The sequence below is a fragment of the Prionailurus bengalensis genome, chromosome C2 (assembly GCF_016509475.1).
Source record: "Prionailurus bengalensis isolate Pbe53 chromosome C2, Fcat_Pben_1.1_paternal_pri, whole genome shotgun sequence".
NCBI lineage: Eukaryota > Metazoa > Chordata > Mammalia > Carnivora > Felidae > Prionailurus > Prionailurus bengalensis.
Genome location: NC_057350.1, coordinates 81,805,538 through 81,827,097, shown reverse-complemented (window position 1 = coordinate 81,827,097; position 21,560 = coordinate 81,805,538). Strand labels below are relative to the sequence as shown.

General features: G+C 44.2%; 1 protein-coding gene across 12 annotated transcripts in view; it reads right to left on the bottom strand.

Moving 5' to 3' along the window:
• DGKG (diacylglycerol kinase gamma) overlaps window positions 1-21,560 on the bottom strand; it is a 216,364-nt gene that overhangs the window by 81,720 nt on the left and 113,084 nt on the right. For all 12 annotated transcript variants that reach the window (XR_006299407.1, XR_006299410.1, XR_006299411.1 and 9 more), the window contains one exon: window positions 15,866-15,930. Coding sequence is in view for 1 of the 12 variants with exons in the window: in XM_043594661.1 (XP_043450596.1) it covers window positions 15,866-15,930 (65 nt within the window). In the remaining 11 variants the exon portion in view is untranslated. The remainder of the gene's footprint in view (window positions 1-15,865; window positions 15,931-21,560) is intronic.

Genomic DNA, 21,560 nt, shown 5'->3' with positions numbered 1-21,560 from the left:
TATCGGCTCTTGTGAAACCTCATGATGAGTCTGTTGGCTGTCCTGCTTTCCCTTCTCCGTAAGGTCCAAGTCTATTCTCCTTGGGTATGGTCTCATACTTTAATTTTTTCTCCCAAATAGGGATGGGGCATTTCCTCTTTATTTCCATGTCATATCTATCTATTGGTCAGACTCTGACTTTGCTTTATGTTCTCTTTGACCTTCTGAGTCCCTTTTCTTTCTGGATCATTTCTTTTAGGGCATATAGAAACCCTTCATCAATGCAAAGACACTGATCTCTTAAGCTTCCTGAAGCCCATTCATTTGCTCCTGTGGTAGGAGACCAATTTATATGTGCAGTACCAGTAATTTGTGACCAAGGTCAAGCAAGAAAAATAAATAATAATTGTCCTCCACCACATTGCTAGGTATATTTCTTGAGCATCACTGTGACAACTTGGAGGCCCATGGATCTTATGAGGCCAGGAAAGGTGTTCATTTGACTTGCACTGTGGTTTTTAAAATTGGAAGCTTTAAAGATTATACACACACCTGGAGCAGCTTCTCTTGAGAAATCAGATTTATTAATACTTGGGTAGCTTTCCAACCTGGCAGCAATTGGCTGGAGCTGAGTGCTGGCTGCTTCCATTATACAGGGCACACACTCTCCAGTTTGCCAGAGTCCCCACCACTCCTGACAGCCTCACGCTCTCTCAATTCCCTCACCTACATTAACTGTCTGGCCTCTGCTGCCATTTGGATTTGTGACCCCTCACAGAGACCTTTGTAGTTTCCTCCTGGACATTTTCCTAAGAGCTGCCTCAAATCTGTCTTCCCCACTTCCTTCCCCACCTGATTCTTCACATCTGAGCTGCTCGTGCCTTTGGTTATGAGTCCTAATATGTATCTAATGCCAAGGACTGAGGCTTGGTATTTGCACTGATCATGTACGCAGAAATAAAATATCACCCCAAGTCCACCTCTTCTGGAGAAAAACTATTTTCAGTTGTTTTGTGTTTATAGGTCAGGCAAAACATGGTAGATTTATCAACTATTTGAAAATCACAGAACACCAGGTAATGAACTTGTCCTTTAACTACTGAAGAAGGAGCTTAAGCTCATGTTTACCTTTCCCCTTAATTTTACACTTTGCACAAATGATGGTTATTATGAATGCTACCATTCTATCAAGTCTTGATTATTAAGGGACAAATTACCTAGTCCTCAAATCTCTTTTTTTCTAACTCATTGGCTTATTGTTAACTGCTTCATTTTTCTTTAGTGTAGTTATCGCTAGTTTGGTGGAGAGCAAGATTGTAAGTACAAATCATGAACCAGGCCATTAGCTCAAATCAGAGGGTGTCCTGTTGTATTATCTTTACCTCAACCCTGCACATGTCTGCAGAAAGTCTGATGATGAGCAACCTCTATTCTCCTCCCTGCTCATGTCCAGGGACAAGGTGATATAGAAGAGGAAAGGGACAACCTGATTACTTAGAATGCTAATTAATAGGACTGTTTTGATAGCTCCAATAAAGGTTTCACTAAGGCTTAACAGTTTGGGGTTTTAATTCACCCACAGTGTTCTTACCACCTTTTGCCCAGTGGTAATCCCAAGCTAGAGATTACAGACACACTTTCAGCCCATTGAGTTCAAAGGCAAGGTAAGGCACTTGGCTTGATTGGCACTTTGGAATGCTCTCCAAAAAGGTCCACTTTCGAGATTAAAGGGACTCTTCATTCGACAGAATAGAAGACATCTCGTTACTAGACAATGAGGAATTTCAATCTAAGTGTAGGTTCAATAAACATGACTATTTAGCAATTATTTAAGTCCCTGATGCTTTAGCAATCTGAGGGTATAAGTGCCTTCTTGGAATGAGGAGAGCCTCTCTTTCATTGAAGAGCATTAGAAGCTAGGGAAAATACTTTCTTAGTGAAAGGTGAAGTGGTAAAGCCAAAAGAAAAAGGAAATTAAACACTCCTACAATCTTCAAAGTAGAGATCTATAATCTTCAAAGCAGAGATGTGATGATCCCTCTCGCAGGGGTGTTTACAGAAGGATGCTTACGCTGGGAAGAGGGTAAAACCTCAAGTCCTGTCCAAAGCTTGGAGTCTGTAAGTTATTATTACAGATAAGAGTCTTTATCACTTTACACTGGAATGAGAGAGTCTACAGTGTACTTGCTTATGTACTGCTGCATGTTCTTACAAATTCCCATCATAATCAACAGCATGACACCAATACCTTGAAGATTTCAAATCCATTCATTTATCTACTCTAATTCTCAAAAGCATCACCGGAGATAATTGTTATTTCCATTTTACACACCGGGAAGTTAAAGAATCAGAGAAGTGAGTGACCTTCCCAAGGACAGAGAATAAGTAAGAGAAAGGGTGGGAGCTAAAACTCAGTCCTTCCGAAAGAAGCCTAGTTATTAGTATCTACATTTCATGGAAGGGGAACGCAGCCTAACATATGGAGTTGTAAAGCCATTTGCCCAGGGTTTCTGAAGAGATAATATACTTATTTCATCAGAGAGTTACTGAGTTTCCTGAGGAGTACAGAAAAAGGCTGCTTTCACAATTTCATCTGGCCAAGTAACAGATGCATTAGAATTGTCTTTAGTAAATGTTGATTTAAATGAAGGATTAAAATTAATCACTCAAATATTTCTTGAGAATACCTATTGTTTTTCCAATGGCTTTTTAATAAAACAGGTGCAAATATGAAAAGTTTAAGGAAAATATATCAGACTGAATATGCTAATCACACCAGCTCTACATATAAAGATGGATGCTGGTTTATCACAGAGATGCCCCTAATGCAAAAGGACGATAATTCTCCAAAGTTCTAATTAGTCAGTATAACAGAGGGATAATAAACTCTGATATTTTTTTCTTTGGAGATAAAAACAAAAAGCATTCCAAGCTAAATTAAAAAAAATTTTTAATGTTTATTTATTTTTGAGAGAGAGAGAGAGAGCAAGCAAGCGAGCGCACAAGCAGGGGAAGGGCAGAGAGAGAGGGAGACAAAGAATCTGTAGCAGGCTCCAGGCTCCAAGCTGTTAGCACAGAGCTGACGCAGGGCTCGAACCCACAAACCATGAGATCATGACCTGAGCCTAAGTCTGACACTTAACCGACTGAGCCACCTATGCTAAATTTAAAGGCCACCCGAGCCAACGTCTGCATGAGAGAATCTGAGGAACAGAGAATGACATCTGGAATTTTTGTCAATATGGATTTCTACTTCCACAACCTAACAGCGTGCTTCACCATTCAGGGCTTGTGACACAAAGCTCCGTGGTTGGTTTCCACAGTTTTTCGGGCCCTTTGACGTACGAACTCCCTCAGATTAGCAGAACTGATTCTTGTTCCCTCTCTCCTGACAGCCCTCTTCCTTCTGTCTCCCTGAGGGTTACCTTCTCTGTCTCTGGGTCTCTCTCTGACCTAACACCCTGTACACCCATACATTTCAGTATAAAGTTCCCCCTGTTTTTAGGAGCCCTGAAATTTTGGCTCTGGAAATACTTCAAAAGATAATTCACTCCCTCACTGACCTATTCAAAAAGTATTTGCTGACTGACTCCCTTCCCATCCACTCACTCACCTGTAGGATAAAGTGCAAACTCCTGTGCAGAATGTTGAGATCCTGACACAGCGCTCTCCCACCTGCCTTTCCACCTCACCTCAGAACCATCAGCCCCTCTCCTCACATCCAGGGTCCTCTCACCCCTTTGCCCAGCCTGCATCTCTCCTCCTAGCATGCACCCAGCTCCTTCTTTACTCAGGGCATTCCCATTTCTCTCTCAATCTCACACTCAAATAGAACCTTCCTTCTGAAGTCTAATCCCACTTTCTCAGTTAGGTGCTTTCACAACACTCATTATTCTTGTCTCCATGTTAAAACAAAGCCCGCCATATTAGATTTCCTTCTTTTGTGAGGGCTTGGGGGAGGGTTAGTATGGTTGGTTAAACTGTCTTCTCCAAGAAGCTTTGTTGAAGTCCTAACCCCAGCACTGGTGAATGTGACTGTATTTGAAAATAGGGTCTTTGCAGATGTAATCAAGTTAAGATGATGTCATACTGGATTAGGGTGGGCCCAATCCAATGACTGGTGTCCTTATAAGAAGAGAGGAATCTGACAGAGACACAGAGATACAGAAGGAGGATGCATGTGAAGACGAAGGCAGAGACTGGAGTTTTGCAGCTACAAGCCAAGGAATGCCAAGAATTCCTGGCAACCACCAGAAGCAAGAAGAGAGGTATGGAACAGATTCTCCCTCAGAGCCTGGGAAGGAACCAATCCTGCTGACGCCTTGATTTCAGACTTTTAGCCTCCAGAATTGTGGAAGAATCAATTTCTGTTGTTGGAAGCCACCCAGTTTGTGGTCATATGTCATGGCAGCCTTAGGAAATGAATACAGTTGGTGATAGCTTCTGTACAAGCTCATCTTCCCAACTAGCCCATGGGCTGCTGGAAATAGGGGCTGTGGTAATCCATATTTCCTCAGTCCCTGCACAATACTGACACCAAATAGATGCTCAACACGTTTGGGCCAAATGAGGGAACATGCGCAGCAGCATTCTTCTGCTTTTTAGGTCAGTGGATCCCCAAAAAAACGGTTCACTTCTCTGAGTGAGCAAGCTTAGGAATGAGGTGGAGAAAGAACAGTGTAGCCTCAGAACAATGACGGATAGAAGACAAGGAGGAAAAAATCAAAGTGGTAAAAAATGTATCAAAAACCTTGTAGGTGGATTGTAAGAGAAAGTGGAGGCCAGGACTGGGGTTGGTCAGGGAGGGAGTGTTTCGAATATTTTGGACTGTATTTGGAAACAAGCAATAGGTGATGATTAGGCCCCAGAAGGAGATGCCATACTAGACTGAGGAGTTAAGGGCAGAGTGGGCTAGGGGAGAGCAGTGGAGCAAGCAAACGATAAGGCTGGACTGGTGTTTGGGAGATGTTTATAAAGGGTCCCAAAGGCAAAGCAGGCGACTTTAAATTCTATAAAATGGGGCATGGATTGTGACAGCAGGTGCTTGTGCAACAGAAACAGGATAGACACATGGGCAGCTACCAAACTGGGGGCCTGAGAAGAAAGAGCATCGAGATGGCCAGGGGGCTGCTGAGGCAATCCTTAGCGGGGGCATCATGGGAACCAGCTGGGAGCTGAGGAACAATAGGAGGCAAAGGTCTCCTAGGGGACACCCCAGTTGCTTGTTGGGCAGGAAGCAGAGGACTCTCGTTTGGTGGGTACAATACGCTCACCCCTGGGGCTCAGAGAAGATGGTGCGTTTGTCATCCCAGATGAATGAGTCTGGCTTCTGTTTTTAGAAACCCTTTGCAAGATACTCCATAACTTCTCTCAATAACTCATTTTAGCCTTTAATGGGTCTCCAGGCCAGGAGATTCTTCCTTTCATCCAAAATAGCAATTCCTCACTTGAGAAGCACATTTCCCCCCCTCTCATTCTTTTCTGAGCCGAGATGAAAAGTAAGAAGGTGTGGTCAGTATTTCCTGTTGTGAGTCCTTCACACACTTGAGGCCAAGTCCCAACACATTCTCTGCTCCTCCTCTCCAAAAAACAAAACAAAACAAAATATATTTTGGCTTATTGAAGGTTTTCTCATGGGGCCGCTCATTGTCTCCGTGGTCCTTCTCTAGTCTCTTGCTTGGGTGCTTCCTTGGTCACGGGCACCAACCTGGGCATGCAGAGATGCAGGGAAGAGCAGCAGTATAAACGGAGGCTTTCAGAGTCAGACGGAGGTTTTAACAGCAGCTCCCCTGTTACCTAGTTGTATGTTCTTGAGCAAGCTGCATCACCTCCCTGAGCCTCCATTTTCTCATCTGTACAAGGGATCCATAATATTCACCTTATACTTGGAGAGCCGTGCCAGTTAAAAGTAAAGTGTACATGAAATGCCTGAAAACATTCAATAAACGATGGCTCCCACCGTCGGTGTAGGCTGGAGCCATCCTGATAACATCGGGAAAAACCACCCTTCAAGGATGTTAATAAACACACTGATAGTATGTGCGCTTAAACAACAACTCCACCATTACATAGTTTGGACGGCCACGCCTACTACCTCTGCTGGTCACAGAAAACACAAACTGGTCTTACTCTAGCACAGGAAAACGGAGCACAGGAGGAGGAACTGTGCTAAGAGATTTGCATTTTCATATTTCCCTTCCACAAAAGTAGAGCTGCAGAACAGATCAAGTGGTTCCTTCACCTGCAAAGGGACTTGAGTAGTGATAGCTTTAAAACTCTCATACTGACTGAACAAAATCATCGGGATTTTTTTTTCTAATCAGAGAAGACTCTCCCTGCAGATAAACTCCCTCTAATCAGCTCCTTTCTATCCGCCTCCCTCCATAACCTGTACATGCTACTGTGTTAACAGTGTTTTCAACCAGTGTATACGGTGTGTTCTCAAGTAAGCAAAATTGTGCAGTGGGAGCAGAAAGAAATATGTTACAATGCTAACAGTGTTTATTTCCTGGGGGACAATATTATTTGTTTTTCCACACTAAGCCTTAATTACTTGTATAAAGAAAAACTGCTTAAGGAATGGTACGTGCAACTTTATAAAAACCTGTTATCACAAATATTTAAAAATATGTTTATCAGGTCAACTGCTGAAATGCGCCAAAATGATAATACTGTTTCTCAGTGATGGTGCTACGAGTGATTGGTTTTTCTTCAACTTTTCTAAATTTTACAAATTATTTACAATGCGATTTCAATGTATTATGTAATGATACTTTATGATATAGGATTAAACTCCATAATGCTAAATGCATGCAAAAAATTTTATCGAGATAAGTGAAGAGAAAAAAAGCATGTCATATATTGCTACGGTGATGATTCATATCCTATGACCAACAGATATTTATCTGTCCCTCTCAGAGAGTCATTAAATCGCAGAATTTTAAGGGTTTCTGAGTCATCTAAAATGACTATTGTTTGATGTAGGCTCTGTCTTTGTAATAATGAGAATATTAATAATAATCTAGCATCAATGTGCCAAGCCTCTGTAATAAGCACTTTAAATGAACTGCTTCATTGAAACTTCAAAATAATACTATGGTACTTAGGTAAGGTACTTGTAGTAGGCAGAATGATGTCCTGAAAATGCCTATGTTCTAATGCCTGGAAGCTGTGAATATGAGTATGTTAGTTTGTATGGCAAAAGGCAATCAAAGTTACAGGCGGAATTGAAATTGGTGGTCAGCTGACGTTGAGATGGATTTATCTGAGTACGTTCAGTATCATCACAAGGATCATTTTAAGTGGAAGAGGGAGGCAGAAGGAGACTATGAGAAGGATGCCATGTCGAGAACAATTGGACTGGCCACTGCTGGCTTTAAAGATGGAAAGGGAGGCGGTGCCTGAGTGGCTTAGTCGGTTAAGCGTCCACCTTCAGCTCAGGTCATGATCTCACAGTTTGTGGGTTCGAGCCCCGCATCGGGCTTTGTGCTGACAGCTCAGAGCCTGGACCCTACTTTGGATTCTGCGTCGCCCTCTCTCTGCCCCTCCCCCACTCACACTCTCTCAAAAATCAATAAGCATTAAAAAATTAAAAAAAAAAAGATGCAAGGGGGCCACAGCTAAGGAATCCAGGCAACTTCTAGATACAAGAGAAGGTAAGGAAATGGATTCTCTCCTTAGAGCCTCCAGGAAGGAATGTAGCCCTGATGATGCCTTGAGTTTAGCCCAGTGAGACCTACTTCAGATTTCTGACCTCCAGCACTTAATATAATATGTTGTTTTAAGCCACAAAAATTGTGGCAATTTGCTACAGCATCCATAGGAAACAAATATAGTATTACATTCCAATTTTACAGGTGAGTAGACTGAGGCTTAGACGAGCAACTTGATTGAAGTCACATGTAATTCCAGCATTTATATCCAGATTGTTTGACAATAGCACCTGCACGCTTCGGCACTTGGCCCCACTGGAGCCCCAGATGTTTGTCCAGCACCTGCCTGAACATTTAATACCTGGAAAGGCACTCCCTGGTGGTCCTCTGCACTTGAGGATGGTTCTAACTGGTAGAACTGATGTCCTATGTTTGGTGCTTAAAGTGGTCTTTCTAGTTATTTCCCCCATTGATCTATCATGCAAAATAACCTAATTCCTCCTTCATGAGAAATACTTTTTAAGTATTTGAGGTCAATAATCACTTCTCCCCAAGTCATCTCTTCTTTGGATGAAATAATCCCAGATTCAGCCTTTCCTTATAAGACATTAAATTCCAGCACTTTCCTGACCTCTTCCCTCTGGAAAGCATCCAGACTGTCAACACCCATTTGAGGACCTAGCCAGTTCTTACCTTGCTTTGAATTTGTGTGCTTTGATTTTCTTCCATGAGGTTATCACTCTGACCTTAACCCTTCTGAACTTGAGTATATATTACATCTTGAGCTCTTTGATGGAAATATTTCTAAAAATCAATCAATCAATCAATACTGATAATTTTCGGATTATCTGGCCTAAAGACTTGAAAACATAGCCTGCTTTCAAGTTCCTTTTGATATTATCACAAACTGATTCCACTCTTTGTTGACATGAATCATACCTTTCTTGTTTTAGCCTCGCAAGGGCTAGAAGAAAATGCCTGTTAAGCTATAATAAGGAACTGTTCTGGCAAACCAGCAACTTTGTAAGGAGCCTCGAGATATCATAGGCTGCTCCTGTGTATCAGTCTGAGAAGTTGTGCTATCTGTTCCAATGCACGGGGGAGACAGGAGGAAAATGAAGGAAATGTGAAGATTCAATGTGATTTCATCAGATTATTTAAAATACTGTGAATTTTTTTAGGGCAGAGAGACCTGCTCACAAATATTCAGAATAGCCTCCTCAAATCTTTGACCATTCACAGCTCTAAATGACCCATGTTGCTATTCCCTTGTTTCTGCAAAGAATCAAGGGCTGACTGTAAACAAATAAGACAGCCAAAAAACAAACAAACAAACAAACAAACAAAAACCCCAAAACCAAACCAAATCAAAACCCTGAACTTACGCAACTGCATAATGACGAATGCTTGGTGAAAAAAACATGAACCCATATTTCACTCATTTCACTCCCTGCGTCTCTTCCGAGGAAGGGTGTGGGGAGGGTGGGGAATAAAACATTTTTGTGGGCTAGTATATAAACATTCCAGTAATTAAGTACGCTGCTCTGTCAGAACTGACTTGAAGAGTCAAAGGCACTTGAACACAAGACACAAGGTTTGCATTTCCTTTATAAATACTTACGGGAGTAAGAATAAAAATAGAAATGCCACAATCAACTTCATTTGGGGCTTTTCTGAATTCCAAATGTTTGAAAAAATCGTGTGATATATTGAGGGAAACAGGTGCAGACAGTTTGAACCTCCAGGTACTTAGGGCAGGTGTCTCTTGGGGTGCCAAGTAGTAGACAAGGAGGAACAAAACCAAATTCAGGGCACAGAATGAAGCTGCCAATGGTGAGGATTTTCCACGCTGCTGTGTCACTGCTGTTGTACCTTTATGCTTTGGGAAAGTCAAACATCTGGGCTGTAACACTGGGCTACCTCACAGGGCTCCTGGAAAGAATAACTTAGAATGGTTTCATTTTTCAGCTAAAAAAAGAAAATCTTATGTAAATGGTGATACAGTCTATGCTTGTGACTACAGAGCATACTACAGGTATTCAAGAGAGGAGGCCCTTTCATTTCCAGAATTGTATGATTTGAGCTTTGCCGGCCTCTAGTTTCCCTCCCACAGAATATCTCTGTTAAATCCAAAGTAGGAGAAGAGGTGCTCAGTGGGTGAGGCAAGAGTCAGCATGAATGGAGGATCATCACGTCTCCAGTGTCTGACTGCCCTTGGCCAACCCCCTACCCACCAATGGTGCACTCCATGGTTCCAGCTGGTAAGCCCTAGGTATCCATGGAGTCCATGGCACCTGCAACTTCCCCTTGCTCACTCCCACCCTGTTTCTCCTGTTACCATGTCAGCTGGGGTCTGTGACCCCGGTCTTGATCCTGTCTCTAGCTTGAACTTGGAATCTCTGGTATTCAGACCCCACACCTCTGCCTCTTGAACACTCATGGAGCCTATAAAGGGAATCTTCTCTACAGATCCAATCCTATAGAACCCAAATCAATCCTGGCCAATTGATGCCATCCTCCCATCCCCTGGGAGAGGGATTTGGACAGATTCAATGTATCACAGATGGGGTCTCCTCCAACTTTTAGTTGGCCTCCAACTTTTGAGTTCAAGGGCCATTCCAATAAAGCAAAGACCACTGATCGAATCCCACTAGCCACTGTATCAGAAAAGCCTTTTATTGGCAATTTATGGCGATGCTTTCCTCATGCTTGTCATTGAACAATTTTCAATAACATGTTTATTGATTACCTACTGTGTGCCATGAACTTACACATGATCTCATTATGCTTACAGCAAACTTGCAAGATTTTCAGGAGAGGAAGCAAAGGATTAAAGAGATTAAGTAACTTGCCCAAGGTCACACAGCTAGTAAGTGCCAGGGCCAAGTTTTGATGCCAATGTAGACTATACCCTGCTGCCTCATTCTATAAATATCTGTTAAGTGCTTAGTTATTTGCAAGATGTATTTCCAACCTCTTAAGGTCTCAGGCTACATTAGGGCTTCTGAGGGAACCCCTCATCAACTACTCCATGGGCCTGGTTCCAAGAAAGCTAACACTCCAGAATCTATTAATTACCCGAGGGCTTTTGGGAAAGGTGGCCAGCTTTTGGTAGGAATGAAGCACTGTTTCGGTCCCTTTGAAGGGCCTAACAGGAAATATCTTGCTTCAGCCTAAACTGCTGAGGGACATATTCAAGTGGATGGCACTCAACAGGTTTGGAATAACACATTCCTCAAGTGCTCTGAGTTTCTGACCAACAACGAAAAAATTCCACAGTTAGACTTCTCTTTCTGGATACTCAACCACAGTGACATCGCAATTTGGTAGCTTTCATGTATATATCATATGTACACACATATAAAATGCCTCACAGAGAGCTAATCCAGAAACTTCATGGAGGACTGGTTCTTGGATATCAGGAAGACTTTAGTGGTATCATCAGCTCATCTGCTAATACTGACTACTGCCTGATTGAGGTACTGATAATCCCTTTCCTACTCCCTAGTTGAAGCCCTCTTTCCCCCATTCTTTTACCTTTATTGCAAACTTCCCCATCCCTGTGAGTCCTAGCAAATGTGAGGTTTACTGAAAAAATAAATTCTTCTCTCCTTGCCAGGGCCAGCTCATGGGAGTGAAATCTGCATAGCTGCAAGGAGCCCCACACTTAGAAGGGCTCTGTACTTGTTTTAATTAATGCTCTGCTGTCACTGACTTGGAATTCTTAATAATTTTGAACAAGGGATCCTGTATTTAACATTGCACTGGGTCACACAAATCACATAATCGGTCCTGCTCTGTGCTGTGGACATTGAGATAGGGAGAAGAGTCATACCACATAAGTTAAGACTGGATGGTGTACCTGTTGTCCCCTTTGGGACTCAGCAGGCATTTTCCCATGAGAGGCAATCCTCAGGTGGATAGAGTTGATAAAAGCTCTACCCTCCTTACCCTGATATTTTCATCTCTAAAATGGGGATAGCAGCACTTAATTTGCATGTTATTCTGTTGAGTGGGATCATGCATATAGTACCCATCAGAGTGTTTGATATTTAATAAATGAAATCCATGGAAGATATCAGGTACAGAAAACAGAGTTTGAACTCTGGAGGAGCTAACTTAGAATTGCATCAGCTCTGGTGCTTAAAAAGATGCATGACTTGGAGCGCCTGGGTGGCTCAGTTAGTTAAGTGTCTGACTTTGGCTCAGGTCATGATTTCATGGTTTGTGAGTTCAAGCCCCACAGTGGGCTCTCTGCTGTCAGCACAGAGCTGGCTTTGGATCCTCTGTCTCCCTCTCTCTGCCCCTCCCCTTCTCAAAAATAAATAAACATTGGGGCACCTGGGTGGCTCAGTCGGTTAAGCGTCCAACTTCGGCTCAGGTCACGATCTTACGGTTTGTGAGTTCGAGCCCCACATCGCGTCAGGCTCTGTGCTGACGGCTCAGAGCCTGGAGCCTGCTTCAGATTCTGTGTCTCATTCTCTCTCTGCCCCTCCCCCACTTGTGTTCTGCCTCTCTCCATCTCTCAAAAGTAAGTAAATGTAAAAAAAAATTTTTTTAAATAATAAACATTTATAAAAAAAAAAAAAAGATGTGACTTCAGGTGGGTGACTTGGCTTCTCCCAGCCTCAGTGTCTTTATCTGTAAAATGCCTTAATCTAATATTTGCCTTGTAGGGTGATCATGGGATTTCAGTAATCTAATGTATTTAAAGAGCCTAGTTTATCACCTGGCACCTGGTAAGAGCTCAAAAAATAGTTGGTTTGGTTCCCTTATAACACCATTTCTGTACTCTGAATTCATTTACAGGTGATGTAGGGATACAACCATTAATTAGTGTCTTATACTACCCAAATTCTTTTATGCTATGTGACCTACAAAATGGGACCTCCTTGTATGTGAAAATCACTTTGTAAAAAATATTTGAAGATTATTCTTCCTTCTTTGCTAGACTGTGAATTCCCTGAAGGCAAGAACCGGGTCTTATATACCCTTGTAGCCTAGAACACCTTCTAACACATGTTAGAGTCCTCATTTAAATCAAATCTGTCTTCTGTATGTGTATGCCAACTACAAGATGATAATTTTCATAATATTCCTATGTTAACAATGAATTATTAGCCTGTCGATGATTAGGATGTACAGTGTACCAAATATAGCCCCATCTCTGCCGTTAAAGGCTTTTCTTTTCCTTGCCCATCACACATGGCTCACGTTCCTGCATCCTTGGGTCTGGTTCTTGCTCCGTTAACAAAGCTATTTCCAAGAGGGACATAACTCCGTTTTGTACAACCAGCTACCTTCTCTGGCAACAACCTGTGGGGAGAAGCCACTGGAGGAAGAATTTCCTAAAACCCCAACCAAAACTCAACCCCCCTTTAAGATTCAAAGAAGCCTCAGAATGGTGACTTTTAGCCATTTGAAGGCTATAGGTCCCTGTGAGAGCCTTCTCATTGTTATGGACTTTCTCTCCTGAAAATTGTACTCAATGTCTTACATATAATTTCAAAGTGTTTTCAGAGCTCCTGCAGCCTTTGTACCTCAGGTTAAAAATTCTTGTGAGAAGAAAACTGAATGAGCAATGTGAAAAATTCGACCTTCCTGATAAATGCTAGCCCTGTTCAAAACACACTGCCAAGTTCAAAACAAAACAAAGCAAAACAAAACAAGTTACAACACCCTAGATTGAACCTCAGGGTTATCCCTGAGGGCCCAGGCCTGCACCTTAATGGTAAGGGCATCCAGCCAAGCAGTGACTACTCTCTGGAAAACCTAAGTTCAGCCGAGTAAAATGAAGCCTTGTTTGATAATATCGTTTACATTTCCAAATCCCGGGTATCAAGCTTTCTTCCTATCCCTTGTGGCCCTTCCTAAGTTTAGCCGCTGGTGTAATGGGGTAACCATGGCAACAACCACCTGCCTATTTAAAACCATCTCCAAAGCTAAATAAGGAAGCCTGGGGAAAATGGCTGCTCGCCTGCCTCTCAGTGGACAAACTGGGCACTCCTGAGTATTTTCAACATGAGCAAGCAGGCACAGGAGAAGCAGCACGGACTCAAAGTTCTTACCGGGAAGGGTTCTAGGACCTGTGAAACAGGGCCCACCTCTATGCCACTATGTTTCCGCTTACTTGCAGATACATAGATTTACACACAAATCTGGGTGCCTGGCATCCCAGGCCACCACACCACCTTGACCTCGACCAGGGCAAGGGTGTGCACCTCACTACAGAGTAGTCTTATTAATGGAACTGGGGGAGTGGGAAGGAAAAACAGTCACCAGATCACCAGGAAACGTGCAATTACAACTGTTTTTTCTCCCCTGATAGAAGTATCTTCCTAATTGTGTTAATCATGTGAATAATTGAAGATGACTCTATTTATGTCATACGTTGACCTATTGATTTCTGGAATATGGAGAAACTTCTCCCTCCCTCTGCTTCCTCACTCTCTACAAACTATAGGGGCTTTGCTTCTTCCCTGCCAAGAGACCAGCACAACTTGCTCTACCCCAAGCATTCTGCCTTCTCTCACTCCTTGTTATCTTTTTGTACATTTGGTTCTTTTGGCCTGGGCAGCCCTTCTCTTTTTTGTCCACCTGGCAAATACATCCTTGTTTTCTGGTCTTGGCATCTGTATGGTTGGAAGCCCCACCGCACCAAATACCGTGCCCTTGCTTTGTGTTCCTTCCCATAGGTTACCTCGATTCATATCACTTAACACAAGTCACTATGCATGTCTGCAGCACTGGATGGTCAGTCCCTACACATGGCTCTCCAACACACCTACAGAACAGTGCCTGGCATAGAGTATATTTTCAAAAGCTAGTGTTGAATGGATGCACGAACAGAGCCCTTATGGATTTCACAAGCATATGGCATCTTAACAAGTACATGTGTATGACTATGCATAAGGATACCCCTGTGAAAAGAGGACCCAAAAAGTCTACAGTGGACAGAAGAGAAAGAAGATTTAGTGTGGATGTGAGAGTGACACAGAAGGTCAGTTGATCTATGAGTCTGTGTTTGCAATAAGAGTGGGGCTGGACCCACTCTTAACAATCACCTGTTAATAGTGATTTGTGAGTTGGGCACAAGCTGTGTGAGACAGCCAGATGGAATATTCCTGGGACAGAATGCCCACCCTAAGGAGACGATGAGTTCAGCTATTAGATCCCACAGATCACTTTTCCTGAAGCTGAAGTATGTTACATTAAAGACTTTCTTTTTCCCAGTTAACCTCCCAGGCATTGAGGTCAGGGGAAAGGAGTAGGGATGAAAATGGTGGCGCTCTTTGGGAGTGTGAGGCTTTAAATAGATGTCTTCAGACAAGGCTGGGCCTCTGCTGTGAAGAGGATCCTATCTGCTAACTAAGTCACTCCCTTCAGGCTCAGTCTGCATTCTTCCTACCCACCTGCTTGAGGGTGGGATGGGATCCAATGGTCATCTTGAAATGGCACAACAAAGAGGAAAAAAGATGGAGAACCAAAGAGAAGAAATAAAGAAGGAAGAATGGAGAAAGGTATTGCAACAATCCCAGGGGTAGCTATATGCCAGTCAAACTCACTTCTTGCAAATTCGCTCCTGCCAGCAAGAAGGGCTTAGTTTTGTTTGCAAAAGATCTGGTTTTCTCTCTTCTTGTACTTTTGGACCTAACATCCAGGCTACACACAGGGTGCACAGGCTGAGGCTGGAATGTGCTGGGCTCCAGGTCTCACAGCGCCAGCAGGGGCCTCCCTCTGCTGCCCCCTGCTGTCAGGGGACGCAGAGGCGCCGCCCTCCCGGCCCTCCGGTCTCCCTCCCTTTGAGACCGAGAGAAGCTGAGGCCCCTGCCCTTCTGCTTGTCCCTCCCCAGAGAAATTCCAGGGGGCTGGGGCTGCAGGAGCTTTCCGTCTAGAGAAAGCGGCCAAGCCCCCGAAGAGGGTTCCAGTTAGCCAAGAGCAGATCCCCACCCCTCAAGGCGGGCACGCCACGCCCTCCTTGCCAGCCCTGCAATCCCTCCCTCTGCACAGCATCCTCTGGGAGGGGAGGGCAGGTTTCTGACAGTGTTTTCTGCTTGGAAATGGAAACCCTCCTTCCGGCGACGGCAACGTGGCAGGAAAGCGAAGTCCTTGGGCGGCCGGGCCAAGAACGTTTGGGTGAGAGCAGGTGGAGGCCTCTGTCTGGCCAGCGCCTCCAGGGGCGGGAGGGGCCAGCGGGCAGTGCAGCCGGGGATGCAGCCTTAGGGCACTCTTACCTGCTGTTGAATTTTTCAGGGTGCTTCTCTCTCATCACGTGGAATCTGTGTGCAATGGAAGCATCCTGAAAGGGAAAGAGAGGAAAGCAGACACCTGGTTAGTGGTCATGACCCTGCAATGCGGAAAGGAAAGGAAGCACACAGGCTCTCACTGAAATCCCCCAAACCTGAGAGTCCATGTCAGAGAGCAGAACACGTGGCTCCCACAAAGGGTGAACGCCAGGTCCAAGGTTAGGGGCTAAGGCCACCAATGCTTATAGAGCCTATGTCAGCTGACACCTTGCAGCTTCCCCTCTCTGCCACAGTTCAGGGTGAATGAAGGGGACAGCCGCTGCCCTTTGAGGAGAGAGAGGGTGTCTGGGTGTGGGGGCAGCTGCAGTGCAGAAGCCCGCGTGTGGAGCTGAGTGTGAATTTCTGGAAATGCCTTGCCATATTAACTCTTAAAAAAATACTTTTTATTTTGGAATATTTTAAGACTCACAAGAAGTTGCAAAAATAGTACAGAGAGTTCCTGTATCCCTTTCACCCAGCTTCCCCCAATAACATCTTATGTAACTACAGTACATTGTCAAAACCAGAAAACTGACGTTGGTAGGTGCTGTTATATATTAACTCTAATCATCCATATCAGTAGAAATAATTAGTGGCATTGAATAACAGGCTTCGTGGATAATAAAAATATGTTTAAACTTCTGGCTTCTGTTTCTTGATCTCCACAGAAAGGACTTTCCCCAAGGTCAAGAGGAGTCTCACTACCACACTCGATGGACACTTTGCTGTCCTCCTGTTTGCACACGCCTTTGCTGTGCTACTGGCCACCTGCACCTCAGAGCTCAGTTAGGAAGACTCCCATGATGCCATGCCTCCAGGCTCTCCATCCCCTGACCAGAACTTCTCAACCCTGAGTCCATCTGCGGCCTACATTCATGGGCCATCTCGAGTTCTCATGCTTGTTTCTAGCATCTCTGATCCCTAGAACCAACCCTGAGCTTCAGACCTAAAATTGAGCTCATCTTTCCACTTCACACGTGGTCTTTCGCCCTCATTAAGAGTCTCATCTTCCCGCAGGAGAATGTGTTCCGCCCCTTCGCCACTCAGTCCTCGTGTGAACACGCTGGGTGCGGGCGGTGGGCTTTAGAAATAAACAGGCGAATTGGGCTGGGGTGGGGAGTGACACAGAAACAAGGGAGCTGACTCAGACACGTGCAGGAAAAACGCTACAGAAACTCATTTACTGGACCGCGTGGCTAAAACAGAACTGAAATTCCATTTCAGTGGATGCGTATTAATTCCGTTTCTTGATGCAGACTCACAAAAGATAATTTCTGACTGTTGTCATTATTCTTTTCACATCAGGAGGTAGAGTTCAGTGAAGAAGCTTTTTTGGAGCATGCGCTGTGTGTGGTGAAGAAACTACAGGCTAATGGTGAAGACAGAAAGTCCAGAAGCAAGTTAGGGGGCAAAGAGGGGCTTCTGTAATACTTAGCAGCGGAGCCCAGCCAGCTAGGAGCCCACTACAGAGGCAAGTTGAAGATACGGGCTTGGTTTGTGTTTGGCAAACACTGCCTGCTGAAATAATGTTCTGGGAATTTAACATTCAAGCTCTAGTTATGGTTTCGTTTTTCCTTTAAGTCCCATGGAGGGTTGCAGGTCCTGGTTAGGCACCCACTGTGGACACGAGGTGGGTGATGCACAAAGGCCCTGAAGCGTCTATCCCCGGGGTGGGGGGTGGGGGCGGCCTGTGCTGCTCCCCCAGGCAGCAAGGCCTTGGCTCTCCCTCCCGCGCTCTGAGCAAGTTTGTGAACACCCTGAATAAGATTCATGTGACATCTGTCAAATGCTTCTCTGGGATTCAAGAAAACATTTCATCTACTTGTGTTCCTTTGAAGCACTAATTTTCTTCTGTCAGGAAAAAAGAAAAGAAAGAAGGAAAACGAAAGAAAAAAGCCATCACATGTTGCCTGGCATGATTTGTACTTCACGACCCCCGCACACCCCCCCACCCCCCCACCCTCCGCCAGGACTGTTGTGACTGGCTCCTGATTTTCTTATTCTCCAGAATCTGTGCACAGGCTTCCTACTCTCTGCATAGTTCTGATTATTCGGAGTTTTTTTTTTTTTTTTTTTTTAACTATGTTTTGCAAAGCTGCTTTTCACAGAGACCAGCCTTTACCATATTATTAGTTAAGCATGTGGTTCCAATATAATCGCTTGACAAATACACAGAGTAGCAGGGGAGAGCTGAGCAGTTCCTTTCCTGTTCAGTCTTGAAAAGGCCATGCTAATAAAGACTCTGACTCTGACCATGTGCCTCTACCTGGAGATTTACCTGCACCTTCTGTTGAGTTCTGTGCCGGGCACTGAGCTGGGTGTATTTACATTCAATCGCGATTTCTTTTAAATTTTGGAAGCCAGTGCTACAATGAGTCAAACCCTTTCTTGGTAATAATGACAGCAAAATGAGACTTCTGTTCTGAAGGGACAAGGGGACCAGCACTGCAATGATGGCATTTCTGAAGGCCACACGCTCTGGGGGCCTTTCTATGAGGTTTTGGGTACAGAAAAGAAGATGGGTGGTGCTTTCCTGAGCTAAAACTAAAAATCCAAAAGATTTTTGTGCCCCTTCCAAATATAAGCAGCAGTCATTTGGACTCTGAGACATTTGGATGTCTGGGCCAGTGCTGTCCACAAGAAATAAATAGAAAATTTCCCAGTAGCCACATTAAAAAAGTGAAAAGAAAAGGGTGAAATTAATTTTAATGATATATTTCATTAACAAATATTATCACTGCAACATGTAGTTAATATAAAAATTATTGAGATATTGGGACACTCGGGTGGCTCAGTCGGTTAAGTGTCTGACTCTTGATTTTAGCTCAGATCAGGATCTCACAGTGCGTGAGTTCGAGCCCCACATCAGGCTCTGTGCCGACAGCGCAGATCCTGCTTGGGATTCTTCCTCTCTCTCTGCCCTTCCCCTGCCTGTACTCTGTCTCTCAAAATAAATAAATAAAACCTTAAAAAATGGAGATATTTAAAATTCTTTCCTGCTACATTTTTGAAATTTGGTGTATGTTTTGTACTTATAGCATCTCTCAATTTAGACTAGGACCATTGCAAGCACACCATTGCCTCATGTGGCTGACGGCTACCATACTGGACAAATGCAGGTCTAAGTCACTTTGGCAGCTTACGCTGATGAAAAGACAAAGAAGGTAATAAACCACATCATTTGGAACCTGGCTTGTTCTGAAAACTTACGGCAGGTTGGAGGATGAAAAAGAGTGCAGACCCCTTGTCCAAGACATCTTTCAGTGAGTCCCGTTGTCTTAGTACCTGCATGGCTCTCACAGGTGACAGACAAGAACATGACACTGAGGAAACCCAAAAAGTTGCAGGGAAAATGATAACTTCTTGGTAAATTCCCCAATGGGGAGGAGGCTCATCATGGTGGAGACTTAGCTGGTGAAGCCTGAGAAATACAATCTGGAAGGGGGAAGATGGTGTGTGGGTTAGCGTGATGCCTGTGGCCTCTCCTTGGCCCCTGGGTTCCCCTAGCATCAGAAATAGATTTCATTGAATCAAGGGATTAGCTGTTCACTCCTCCTGTTAAGGCCCAGTGAAAGCAGAGCCTTTGAGGTATTTGGAGTTACACATACCCCAGGCATTATTTCACAGTCCCCAACTTCCTGTCACTGATACCTGGCCATCCTGACATTTCTGCAAATCCAAAAATAAAGACCAGGGACGAGGAAGCCAGAGAAGCCAGAGGAAGTAGCAGCCTGAATGACTATGTTTAAAATCTCCTGCCAATGGATGTTATCAGTTAGGGGGACTGAGAGGGCCAACTATCCCAGTTCTTCACTGGGAGTGGGCCGGCATGTAAGTAGGTAATAGAAATGTGGTGGCACTGAGGTCACAGTCACTCTCTAGATGGGCCAGGAGAGTGTGTGTCCTGTTTATCCCTCCATGTATTACATGGATTCTGTTGGCACCAAGGGGACCAGGTGAACTTGTCAGGGCAAAATCTTTACCACCTGGGGCCACCACAGCAGCAGTCATTGTCATTGCCTTCATACACAGAAGGCAACAGACATCTGTTATCAGTTAAGATATTCCAGGTCCTTCAAAAGAGGCAAAGACTTTGCAAGGCTCTCTTTGCCAAAGGAATCTGACTCTAATTATCACAAGGAAGTAAATTGTGGGTTGGTTTACATACCTACTTCTCCTCTTACAAAGTTTGGGAAGTCAAACAGGGAGGAAGAGCTTCTGCAAATGTCAGCTCCAGATTCTGTTAGGGTTGCGTGTTGGCTACTTGTTTTCTCAAGAATTTCCCTTTCCAACTTTTAAAGAGCGAGCATACAAACCCAGCAAACATTTTATTGAGAGAAGCCTAAGGGTATACCAAGGAGATAAAAAACAGTCCTGGTTCCTCACTGCTTCGCAATAGAATGTTAAATACGCACAGGCTAAAGGTGTATGAAAACAATCATGAGAAAGATACTGTGAAGTTCTTTATAACTTGAAAGATGAACGGATTGGATTATTATAAGTCAGCCCCAGGCAAATAAATACCCTGCCCACTGAGTGTGATGGAGAATCTGTTTGTATGCATTTCCTTGGGGGACAATGAGATGGTCTTCTTTTCCTTCCTCCTGTCCCTCCGCTTCCTTCCTTCCTACTTATTTGTAAGAATGAATTAAAACCATCATCATCATGGCTCTTGGGATTACGGCTAGGTTATCTAGTTAATGTGAGGCTGTTTATTCCTTTTTGGTGTGTTTATCCATCTGGTCAGGAAATACTAAGTGAGTGAAATTTCTTGCATATGGCACCGTGTAGAGACAGACCAAGAGGTATCAGGAATCATGTTTTGGCAGCCAGAGTTGAGTGTGTTAAGAAAGAGAAGATGTGGGGCTAAAGACTCGGAAGGCAGCCATGGCTGTAAGCTGCCATCTAGAAGTTTCTAGGCAGGGCACCCAGCCCTGCTACTCAGCTCTCCCGTTTGTCTGGCTGCTTATAGAGGCTGGGTCCCCTTCTTTCTATCATTTTTCCCCTTCATCTAGCTCAGTTCTGGTTTCTGCTCCTGTGTAGGTCCACTTCCTTTGGCCATTCTTCTCTGTTCTGATGGGGTGTCTCCACCCACTGAAGACTTTGTCGGGACCATCCACATCAGAATTCTCTCAGAGGCCTGTTAAAAAGGCCAACTCGAAGACCTGGCTCAAACCAACCAAATCAGAATACAAACTAGGATCTGTCATGGGGGCGGAATTTACATTTCTGACAAAGGGCACTGGTGAGCCCTCACACATTGGATGTTGAGACTCCCCCCACGGTGTTGCTGTGAGGGGAAGCATTTGAGGACAGAGGGGGCTGTGCAGAGGCCCCATGGCTCATGGTCCACAGCTCAGTGAGCTCTGGTGCTCGACACTCACTCATGGTTCCAGCTCCACTCACCAGCTGCTACCTGTCTCCTTATTGTTCTAAGCTACAGTTCCTCCTGACAAAATGCCAAATAATGCCTATACCTACCAACAGGGAGCTGTACCTGCCATGCAGTAGGCACTCAATACCTGTTAGCAAGCTATACCCTGGTTACTACAGGAAAAAGACACAAGTGTTGGTGAAACTGTAATGATGGGAAGCCCACGCTCCAGAAGGCTCCCGAACGCCAGATCTGTCAGGCAGGTCCCAC